At 32.4% G+C, this 12884-nt stretch overlaps 1 protein-coding gene across 1 annotated transcript; it reads right to left on the minus strand.

Moving 5' to 3' along the window:
* Positions 1–12336: 12336 nt before the first annotated feature.
* LOC120187702 (classical arabinogalactan protein 11-like) lies at positions 12337–12636 on the minus strand. The gene has a single exon (XM_039191358.1). It carries the CDS (start codon positions 12634–12636, stop codon positions 12337–12339), a length of 300 nt encoding a protein of 99 aa, XP_039047289.1.
* Positions 12637–12884: the final 248 nt, after the last annotated feature.

Below are 12884 nucleotides of genomic sequence, written 5' to 3' on the forward strand. Positions count from 1 at the left end.
ATTGAAATTGATCTTTGAAAAACATGGAGTAATATTTTGATATTCGAATGATTGGATCGAATATACTTTAAAAATGTTTTGTAAAATCTTAAAATTCATTTATACTTAATTTGTTATATCGAAACATTAAAATGTTTTCAACAATCTCCCCCTTTTTGATATAACAAAACAATTGAGTAATTTTAAGATTTTCTTAGAAAAATAAATTTTTGAAATAAATTTTGTAATTACTCCCCCTTGCTATAACACTTCTCTTCTTCTCCCCCTTTTTGTTAAATAAAAAAGACTCTATAAAATGTTTTTAAAACAAGTTTGTGAAAAATATAGCCAATTGATATTTATAAATATAGCTTAAGTTGTTAAGATCAAAATCAAGAGAAAGGTTAGCCATTAGTTTAATAAATCAATATTCATAAACAAATGTGCAATTGTATATTGGTCATATTCTAAATGATATGAATGATGCAAAACTAATAAACATTAAGCTCAAATTGAAAATTCAAACCAAACCAAATATATATATATATATAAGCATTTAAGTTCAAACATCCAAATCTTCAAATTCAAACATAATAATCCAAAAACATCAAAATGTTTTAACAATAGGTTCTAAATCCAAGAGAACTAAATCAAGTTAGGTCTAGTCATCCAAAGGAGGATCGAGAGGAGGAGGAGGATAACGTGCTTGCATCTTGAGTGTGAGCGCATCTAAACGATCATTCATCTCCCGTTGTTGAGCCCCCATAGCAGTTAGATGGGACTCAATGGATGCAAACCTTAGATCAAATGACTCAAAAAATGATCAAAAATATGGAGGCACTTGATCCTCTTGTTGTGCCTGCTCATCGTCAGGAACTTCATCGTCAACATCTTGCATAAGTTGTTGAAGTTCTGGATCATCGTTTGTTGTCGGTGCCGGTGGAGGAGGAGCTCGTGAAGAACTAGCTCCCGGAGAGTTCTCAGTTGCTCGAACCCATTGATCATTTTCCTTATTCTTTTTCCATCCCGATTTCTTTAAGGAAGCGAGATTGATTTGGTTCTGGAGAGGGATAGGAATATCAACCAAAACCTTAAGCCCAAGTTTGAAAAATAGATTATAAGGAGACAGCCATAAACTAAAGTTTCTATATTTTTTTATCGGACAACATATACGGTATCTACCAGCTCACCAAAAATAATTTGTGGCAAATTTATTTTCTTGTTATGTTGGATACAATGTATCCACCATAAATCTATGACTCTAAGAGTGGAGTACCTACATCCGGATAGTCTAAACCACCAATAGATCATCAAATGTAGGAATCGATTGTGATGAGTTCTTAAGGTACTAACAATATCCTTAGACTTATAGGGTGTTGCCACAATGTCTCTTTCATTATCTAGACCGACATTGTCTAAACAAAAGGCATTAGTGATTGTGTCCGAGTTAATATAAATGATTTGACCTAAAAGATAGGATTGAATTCCTATGGTTGCATTTCGATGCTCATTTTGGACATATACCGCATTAGAGTAGAAAATGCGAACTAATTGGTGATAAACGATGGGATGAATTTGACACATTTTATTAAACTTCTAGGAATGAAGAATATGAAGATATTTAAAGTTCATATCCACCATTGCTTGAATGGAGGGGATACATTCTTCCCAGATTTTGTACGATTAGAAAGAATCAACGAACCTATGATAGAGTTCTTCTCGACGACGACCGGGTTGGTTGAAGCAAGAATTAAGAATGGTTAACTCGAGTTCATTTGGATTTTAATTTTGTAGTAGAGGAGGAATGGGAGGACGGTTTTTGACTCGAACGACTCGATGAAGACCTAGGGCGTTTAGGATTAGACATGGTTTACGAAATCAGAATAGGATAGGATAACCAGCAAATTTAAAACACTTGTATGCAATTCAATCAATCCCAAAACTCAAATGAGTCCTCAATATTTCAAGGTTCTCTAAAACGAATCCTAATGGGCAAAGTTTTGAAAACTATAATGTTTGAAAAATTATAATACGTACAGTTTTCATGAAAAACAACATAATTAAATAAAAAAACATCAATTAAAAAAATCAAAAATAATAAAATTTTTATATTTCTAAACTTTTGAAAATTTTCGAAAAATATTGTGTTTTTGATGAAATTAGTTGTAGAATCTAGGTTATAAATATTATATAATCAATGCCCGATATATATTTTAACCTAGAACTAATCAAAACTAGTCCTAAGTTCAAAAATCAATAAATAGGGGCTTTTGAAATATTACCTTAAAAATTTGGATTTTGTGAGAATGTGATGTTGTTTTCACAAATTTAATGAATGTAGTAGGTTTAAGAGTTGAAAATCGAGTAGATCCTGACTTGATTTCGTTGATTTGGAGCGATTTTAGAGAGTAGGGTGAGGGAGAAGGGCGACAGCAGGAGTGTTTGGTTTTAAGAGTTATGAGAAAATGAAGAAATTTTGAGGATTTAAGCCTAAAACCCGACGAGGGTATCGATGCACAACAGAGTGCATTGATGCACATTCAAGGAATGCATCGGTGCATCTTCATGATGTATCGATGCACATTCAAGGGATGCATCGGTACACTGTTTAGTGTATCGTTGCATAAAGCACAAAAATGTCAAAAATCCGTTTTAAACACTTAAAATGCTAAATTAATTAGCTCTAGTGGTATTGGCAACTCATGGATCAAAAATTAACTATGTTCAATCAATCAAATCTATCCTTAAACATAATTTGAACATATAAATAATTTTCATTAAGAATCATAAACTCCCCCTAACTAATAGCAAAGAATGCAATCAAAAGTGTTATTTTTTATAAGCATTTTTCATTTCTAATTAAAAGTGCTAAACTTATTTTAAACACTAAGGGAAGACAGGTTAGTTAAACCTAATTTTCTCCTAAGTGTCCAAAATCTTTCTTTAACTAAAGGTTTTGTAAAAATATCCGCTAATTGATGCAAAGTATCAACATATTCTAGAACTATAATATTCTTTAACGACATGATCTCTAATGAAATGATGTCTAATTTCAATGTTCTTAGTTCTAGAGTGTTGGATGAGATTTTCAGTGAGAGAAATAGCACTAGTATTGTCACACTTAATAGTATGGTACCTACTTCAATTCTATAATCTAAAAGTTGTGGTTTCATCCATAAAACTTGTGCACAACAACTACCCACTTAAATATATTTTGCTTCAGTGGTAGATAATGCGACACAATTTTATTTCTTTGAAAACCAAGAAATCAACATATTTCCTAGGAATTGGCACGTACCGGAGGTGCTTTTCCTATCTATTTTGCATCCTCCACAATCCGCATCAGAGAAGGCATGCAAGCTAAATCTAGAGTCTCTAAGATACCAAAGTCCTAAACTAGGAGTGTCTTTAAGGTATCTAAAGATTCTTTTAACAGCTAGTAAATGTGATTCCTTAAGGCATGATTGAAATCTAGACCATAAGCAAACACTAAACATAATGTATGGTCTACTTGTGCTTAGATAAAGCAAAGAACCAATGATTGACCTATATGATTTAACATCCACACATTTACTTTATTCATCTTTGTCAAGCTTTGTTGATGAGCTCATTGGAGTGGCATGAGGTTTTCCATTTTCCAATCCAAATTTCTTGAGCATATCCTTGACGTATTTTTCTTGATTGATGAAGATGTCATATTTTCTTTGCTTGTTTTGGAGTCCCAAGAAATATGAGAGCTCCCTCATCATGTTAATCTCGAATTCACTATGCATTAGCTTAGAAAATTCTTGGCAAAGAGCATCATTAGTAGAACCAAATATTATATCATCAACATAAATTTAAACTACTAATAAATCTTTACCTTTATGTTTTAAAAACAATATAGTGTCAACCTTCCCTTTTGAAAAACCTTTTTCAATTAAAAAATTTGACAATCTTTCATACCAAGCTCTAAGAGCTTGTTTTAAACCATAAAGCACTTTTTCAATTTAAGAACATGATCTAGAGATTTTGAATCTTCAAAACCATGAGTTTGTTCCACATACATTTCTTTTTTATAAAACCATTTAAAAATGCATTTTTAACATCCATTTGATATAATTTAAATTCATTGAAACATGCAAATGCTAATAACATTCTAATTGCTTCCATCCTAGCTACGGGAGCATATGTTTCATCATAATCTATGCCCTCTTCTTGAGTATAGCATTGAGAAACAAGTCTAGCCTTGTTCCTAACTATATTACAACTTTCATCAAGCTTATTCCTAAATACCCATCTAGTACCTACAGTAGATTTATTACTAGGTCTTTCAACTAATGTCCATACTCTACTTCTCTCAAATTGATTTAACTCTTCTTGCATAGCCATAATCCAATGTTCATCATTTAATGCTTCTTTAATATTCTTAGGCTCCATTTGTGTTTACAATACCTACATCATCATTCACACAAGAATCCTTCCTCGGAACGGGATTATCATCGAAAACAAGATGTATAGACTCTTCTATAACTAAAGTTCTTTTATTAAATACCCGATAAGCTTTAGAATTTAAGGAATAACCCAGAAAAATTCCTTCATCACTTTTAGCATCAAATTTGCCAAGATTTTCTTTACTGTTGTTTAAAACAAAACATTTACATCCAAAAGGATGAAAATAGCTAATGTTAGGTTTTTTATTTTTGAAAAGTTCATATGGAGTTTTCTTTAAAATTGGCCTAATCATTACTTAGTTTATAACATAACAAGCGGTATTTGTGGCTTCCGCCCAAAAATATTTTGGCAAATTGTTTTCACAAAGCATTGTTCTAACCATTTCTTCTAAAGTTCAAATTTTCCTCTCAACAACTCCATTTTGTGAAGGGGTTCTAGGTGCTGAAAAATTATGGCTAATACCATTAGAATTACAAAAATCAGTAAATCCAAGATTTTCAAATTCAGTACCATGATCACTCCTAACACAAGTTATGGAGTAACCTTTTTCATTTTGGATTACTTTTGAAAACGTAATGAATTTTTTTAATGCTTCATCTTTAGCACTTAATAATAGAACCCAAGTATATCTAGAATAGTCGTCTACCAATACAAAGCAATATTGTTTTCCACCCAAGCTAATAGTTCTAATTGGCCCAAAGAGATCTATATAAATCAACTGTAATACTCTACTAGTTGATACATCATTAATGGACTTAAAGGAAACTCTTCTATGTTTTCCTTTTGCATAAGCATCATAGATTTTATCATTATCAAATTTTAGCTTTGACAACCCTCTTACTAAATCTCCTTGAATTAATTGTTGTAAAACACTCATGCTAGTATGTCCTAGTCTCCTATGCCATAACCAACTATCATGTTCATCCTTAGCAACTAGGCATAAATTAGTCATATTTAATGAATCTAAATGCACCATGTATATATTTCCTATTCTATGACCAACAAGCATAATCCGATTAGATGCAATGCCAATGCCTTTACAACCATTAGTTTCAAATAAGACATTGTATCCTTTATCGCATAATTGACTAAAACTCAATAGATTATGCTTTAACCCATTCACATATAAAACATTTTTAATATGTACGGAATAGGTATTACCTATTGTAGGTATACCTTCAATGTGACCTTTTGAATTATCATCAAAAGTCACCTCTCCTCCATTTTTGTCATTAAGCTCTATGAACCTGCTCTTGTCTCCTGTCATTTGCTTGAGCATCCACTATCAAGGCACCATGAGTTTAAATTTGTTTCACGTGCCTTGTAGCAATGCTCATTTTCCTACAAACATAGATTAATTTTTTATTTTTGGTACCCAAATTCTTTTGGGTCCATATTCATTAGTCTCTAAAATCCTAGTTCCCATGGGTATCCATTTGTGTAGGATATCATTATCTTTAGTAGTAATGAGTTATGTAGGAACCCAATACTTCTAACGATTTTTCTATTAGAGGTTCTTTGGGGACCTCTATGATTGTAGTTTCTAAATCTTTTTCTAACAAAGTTAGATTTTTAACTTTCTCCATTTTCAAAACCTTTTATTCCAACTTTATTAAAAGAAGCTTTAAGATCATCAATTTTCTTTTGATGATCGTCATGAACTTTTGAAAGTAAGTTATGCAAATCATTATTTTTCTTTTCAAAATCTTCAATTTTGATTTGCAATTCTTTAATCTTACTTTCAAGATCATTGTTGGTTTTGTACATAAGACTATTTTCATTTCTCAATTTTGAAATATCATTTTTGTATTTTGAAAATAAAGTCTTATAATTCGAAGCCAACCCATTATAATCCTCTAATAACTCATCATAAGATAAATCATCTGAATCAAATGAGTTAGAGGTTACCTGAGAGTTTTCCCCAATGGCCATCAAGCACAAGTTTGCTACTTCTTGTTCCTCTTCATCGGAACCTTCCTCATCGCTCCATGTAGCCACATGAGCCTTGTGCTTCTTCTTGGATTGACCCTTTTTGTTCAATTACGGGTAATCGTATTTGACATGACCCAGTTTTTTGCACTCATAGCAAATAATAGGGTCTTTCTCATTCGGTTCATTTTTAAAGCATTCGTTTCGTTTGAATTTTCTTTCTCGGTTGGGCCTCGTTAAATTTTTGAACCGTTTGGCAAATAATGTCATTTCCTCGTAATCTTCATCTTCATCCGAATCACTCTCATCTCTTGTAGAATTGAGAGAAACTCCAACATTCTTCTTCTTCTCCGTCTCCTTCTTTTGTTCGTCAATTTTCTCGAGGTCTACCTCATCTTGAAGCATCATTTCATGAGTGAGGAGTGAACCAATTAACTCTTCGAGAGTTAAAGACTTTAAGTTTTTAGCCTCGATGATTGTCGTCTTCTTTGATTGCCAAGCTTTCGGAAGAGAGTAAACAAACTTCCTCACAAGCTTCTCGTTCGGAATGATATCTCCATATGATTTGAGACCATTGACAATCGTTGAAAATCTATTCGTCATAGCTTTGATGTCTTCATCCTGTTTCAACCTGAAATTTTCATAGCCATGAGTTAGGAGACTAATTTTAGATTCTTTTACCTCGTCTGTGCCTTCATGAGTAACTTGTAGTTTATCATACATCTCCTTGGTGGTTGTACAATATGAAACTATCTCGTATTCATCTGGTCCAAGAGCACAAAAAATAATATGGATAGCCTTTGAGTTGAGCTGGAACATTATTGTCTCTCCTTCACTCCACAATCTTTGATGAGGGGAAGGTTTGATGTTTCTGTCTTCTATGATATTCAATGCTCCCATATCACTTTCTTGAGTGAATTATATCATTCTATTCTTCCAATAAGCATAATTGGCTCCATTGAAGAAAGGAGGCTTGTTGACGGGCAATGAATCAAGACCAAATTCGAAGTTTGAAGTAGAGGTCATTGATGACTTGATTATCGATGTAACTCTTCCTGAATCGACTCAAGAGGTTAAACATTCAAATGAGTGAGGCTCTGATACCAATTGTTGAGTTAATCGATCTACAAAATAGCCAAGAGGGGGTGAATTGACAATTAAAATTTTGGTGGAAGCTTTTGAAGAAAATAGAAAATATTTGCACAGCGATTTAGAGTGGTTCGACTTTCTCAACTAAAGTTTTCGTCCACTACCTTAGCTATCCACACTAAGGATTTTCCAATATATTCACTAATTTGTTCTTTCCTTTTAGGACAAAGTGTAACTTTACAACTCCTTCAAGAATTATACCACAAATTCTTGAGAACACTCTCTCCCAAAGAGAAATACACAAATTTGCAAACTTATTCTTTCTTTTTAGGACAAAGTGTAACTTTACAACTCCTTCAAGAATTATACCACAAATTCTTGAGAACACTCTCTCCCAAAGAGAAATACACAAATTTGCAAACTTGCAAGAAAACCTCACAAGGCAATATGTTTGCACAATTCTAGAACAAAGAAAGAACACTCAAGAATGAATATAATTGAGTACAAGTAGTGTTCTTGAAAGAAAAAATGAATATTGAATGAAATAGGCTTGAAAGTGCTCAAACTTGAGATTTGATGCTTTCTCTTTGATTTTATAGCTTCTCTTCTTAATGTTTATTGATCAATGGCTCCTAAGCTTGTTTAAATACACCTTGAATCACTTTTGAACGTTGGGGATCATTGGTGAAGGCAATAGAGCCGTTATTGTATAATTATTATTTAAAAATCTGGTGTGAGCGTGGGGTGCATCGATGCATAGCCAAGGTGCATCGGTACACTATGTGTAAAATTCAAATATTTCGACCGTTATAAGATTTAATGCATCGGTACACTAAGGGTGCCTCGGTTGTAAAGGGGGTTTTTAATGAGGCCTCCCTTTTCATATAAAAAAATAGTTTTAAATATAATTGATAAAGTTAGAAGAGCATTCTTATGAGGGAGTGTCAATGGTAAAAAACATTAGCTCGTGTTTGCTGGAGTAGATTATGTCTACCTCAGAATATTGAAGGTGAGGGCGTTATTAATCTCCGTGCAAATAGTGGGGCTCTACTAACAAAATGGGGATGGCGGTATATGATTGATAATTCAGCTCTTTGGAGAAAGGTGATTAATTCTAAATATGTTAGTTCGAACTGGAGTTGGTTATTGAATACGATAAAATAGAGGAAATTATCACTGGTTTGGAAAGGAATTGTGACTAACTAGAAAAACGAGGATGTATCTAGATGGATGAATTTTGAGGCTTTTCGATGGCAGTTGAGCGATGGAAAAATGACCTTGTTTCTGGAAGATTGGTGGTGTGGGGATATACCCTTAAGGATCCTTTAAGATCGGCTATTTAGAATCTCCAGTGTGAAGGGGGTCTTGGTAGCCTCAGTTATTGGCTGTGGAGGATTCAATGTAGTGTAGTGGTGCTTTTTATTTTTCTAGATCTTTATTTGATCGAGAAAAAAGCAGTTAGAGGGAGCTCACTTATTGTTTGCAGAAACTAAATTGACCGAGTCTTCACCAGATATAATAAATTGGATACATGAAAAAGGTGGTCAGTTCACGGTTAAGAGGTTATTACAACTGATTATCAGAGTGAAGTTTGATGATCCTTGTTTAAAGTTTGGAAGGATCTGAAAGTTGAAAGTTCCTCCAAGGGTGAAAAGCTTCTTGTGGATGTTAAAGATAGATAGAATCCCGACAAAGGTTTTTATTCATTCAAGGGGAGTGGGTGGTGAATGTAATAAGTGTAGCTGGTGCGATGCTGCACTGGAAGATGTGAATCATCTTTTTGTTGGTTGTTAGTTTATAAGGAATTTATGGATATTATTCTGCAAGTGGTGGAAAGTTAACTGGCCAAATATTCATATTGTTTCAAAGTTGTACTCGTTTTGTTTTGAAACTTCGTTTACATGGATTTTGAGGTGCTAGTGGTTCATTTCAATTGCAGCTGCATTGTGGAGCTGCTGACTCGTTCGTAATGGTAAGGTTTTCAATGGGAAATCTTCAAACATTGATGATAACCTTTTTAACTCTAAATTAAAGGCATTAATTTGGATCAAAGCATCAAAGGATGAGTGTTTGGTGAACTTTGATGGATAGTGGGATAACCCTGCTTTTTACTCTAAATTAAAGGCATTTATTTTATATTCACAATTGTTAAAGTGTGTTAGGTTCAAAGAGTTTGGAATTGCCATCGATGATGTTTTAAGGATAGAGGGGTTACTTGATCACGGCGAAGGAACAATCTGAGCACTATTTACATGATCGTCCATTGGCAGCAACACGGAGTCAGCTACTGTATTGACAATTAAAAAATCTTTAACAACGTTTATCGATGCAGGATGGCTAGGAGGACAGTATTACAAGTGGAATTAGAGTCTAGAGTCGTGTTGAATTGGATCAACAATCCTTTATTGTGTCCGTGGCTCTGGTGGTCAGTTTTTTTGGGAAATTGACAGACTTGCCAAGAGGATTGAAAAAAATTCAGTATAGACATGTCTCACGAAGTTGGGATGGAGTCCGCAGGCAGGAGTTATTCAAAGTTTGGTGGTAAGATGTTGGGATAACTTAGAAGTGTATGTATGGGTCTGGTGATTTAGTTTCTGTGTTGTTTGGAAGATCCACGCTTGTACTTTTGACTTGGTTCTGTTTGGCACGCTGTAAGTGTTGTATTTTTAGTGGCTCAACGATTGTGGTTAGTTGTTCTTTCATCGATTGTGTTCCTGGGCTGCGATTGTGCATTGCTTTCGATGTGCTGCATCTTTATTATAATTGTTGTGGAAGAGTGCTTTGTGGCTGACTGACCTAGGTTGGACGATGTTCCATCGCTAGTTCGGGTTAGCGGTGGTGCATTGGGTTAATTATGTTTCAACATGTTTATTTATTGTTCAAATATGGTGATTTGCATGTTTGGATGACATTGTGTTAGTTCGTTTTCAGTTCATTAGAATTCGGACTTCTTAGGACTGTTGTTCGTGTTTGTTGTATTTCACTTGCCTTATTTCACTCTCTTTATTATGTGTACTCTTTATTATGTGTACTCTTTTCTTCCATTTAGGTTTAAGAAAATTATTAACGAGGCACATAATTTAAATTTTTAATCAATATACTTAATACTTTTATTGAGAAAAAATTAATTTAGTTTCCTTTCATTGGACTATACTTTCATTAAAATAGGTATTTTTTATACTCTTTTGCATACAATAGTTCGAGATTAATAACAAAAAACTTGGTCAGTCACAGAATTAGTAAAGGGTTCTTTTGGTTTTAATTTTTCTAATATTTTCTCGGTCTTATAAATTTATCATATTTTAATTTTAGTGGTTAAATTTTTTAAATTTTAATTTCATGCTATGTTAAATATATTATTCATAAATTATAAAAATATGTTTCAAAATATATTAATGAAGTCATTTTTAAATATATTAATTATAAAATTTGAATAACTTAATAATTAAATATTTAAATTATAAAAATTTTAAACAAAAAATAGTAACTGTGATAATTTTATTTGAATAAAGAGAATCATATTTTTATTTCATGTTATTTTAAATATTTATGAAATTAAATTTTGAGTTTTTTACGAATTCTAAATCTAGTGCTATCTATAGGGGAGGTGGGGGAGACTATTGGAGAATGAATAAAGATTTGATGTTTTTTTTTATTAACATTCGGAGTCTTTTTTAATATTAAACAATTTAATCTTGACTTAAATGCACTATTACCCTCAAAAGTATATTATTTGTACTGACTTACTCTCTAAAGTTTAAATTGTTATCTTCTCTAAAGTTTAAATCATTACCTAAAGTTTAAATAATTACCTCAATTTAAATCGTTAATTTTGCTAAAAAACACATAGGTAAATTACATATTTAGTCACTCAACTATTCATGTGATTCTATTTTGGTTAGTTAATTATTTTTGTTTTCAAAATCATCACTAAACTGAAATTTTATTTCGATTTGGTCACCAAATTTAATTAGATTTATTTATTTTTACTCGACACATAAATTATTCTAATCCAGAAATATGAAGAAACTTTATGTTACAGGGAACATGAAAATTAATTCAATTTAATTAATTAGAACAGAGAAATCAAGAGAAACAAAAATAGAAGATTATGTTTATAGAGAAATAGACCTATTCTATAATATTTCTTTTATTAAACTTTTAAGTACAAATAACTAAATATATTATTTATTATTTACAATATAATATTATTTATTATTATACATTAAATTTATGTGTCGAGTAAAAATATATCTGATATAAATGAATTCTTATATATTGTAAATTTTTAAAAAATAAATCATACCAAATTGGGTGACCAAAATGAAATAAAATTTAAGTTTAGAGATTATTTTGAAAACAAAATAGTTGATTGGCCAAAATAGAACCGCATAAATAGTTGAGTGACTAAATATGTAATTTACCCACGTGTTTTTTAACGGAGTTAACAGATTGAGAAAAATAAGGTCACGATTTAAATTTTAGAGGAATAAATGTCCTGAAAAATATTTTAGGAGACAACTGATACAAATGATATACTTTAGAAGACAATAATGCATTTAAGACTTTAATCTTTCCCTCAATTTAACTGACTCTGTCTTTCAACCTAACATTCAATGTTTTTTTGTTGAAATACTAGAGGGATAGGAAAAATTTCAATTGACCTAGTGGATATAGTTATGGTATGATCTTTTTGTTGAGAAATAGAATACAAATTCTCCATTACAAAGGAGAAAGCAATGTGGAATTACCATGAACACCGACTAATCATTAAAAAGAACTGAATTCTCTAGGTAACATGAGCAACTTATAGGACTGTGATTTATGTAAATGCAAAAAATAAAAATATTATTAAAAGAAAAAAATTTACTATTTGGTAGATTTAACTGGCTCTAATCTGTTGAATTATTCGGTGTAATCACTTTGATCGTCATCGTCATCGTCCGGTGAAGGAGAAGGTTCATTAGGAGTTTCAACACCATGTCCTTCGCCGCTTTCCTCAGTGCCCTCGCTCGGGCCCTCAGTATCAGAATCACCTTCAGGGGAGATATGGGACGGAGATTGGGCACCGGCAGACGACTTACGATCTGGAGCAGGGGCTGAAGATGGAGACGAAGAAGGAGCTGGTGACGGTGATACATCAGAAGAATTTGCCTCAATGATAGATATGAAAACAAGAACAACAACAATAACATGCTTCGCCATCTCCGTTCTTTCGGTCTTTGATCGTTTTTGTCTTGTGTTTTTTTTCTTTTATCTTCAAATATATGAAAGGAAATATTCAAAATGAAAGCAGTGATTTCACGAAGAATATTTATGATAATGAATGATTTGAAAGAAGAGAGAGGTGGAGGATCGAAATAAGCGGTGACAAGGGAATGACTTGGGCAATGCAAAGGTAATGAACAATTTGATTGACCGAGTTTTTTTGCCTTACTTGTGGAAGAAACTTA

The sequence above is a fragment of the Hibiscus syriacus genome, unplaced genomic scaffold, assembly GCF_006381635.1.
Source record: "Hibiscus syriacus cultivar Baekdansim isolate YM2019G1 unplaced genomic scaffold, ASM638163v2 tig00113725_pilon, whole genome shotgun sequence".
Taxonomy (NCBI): domain Eukaryota; kingdom Viridiplantae; phylum Streptophyta; class Magnoliopsida; order Malvales; family Malvaceae; genus Hibiscus; species Hibiscus syriacus.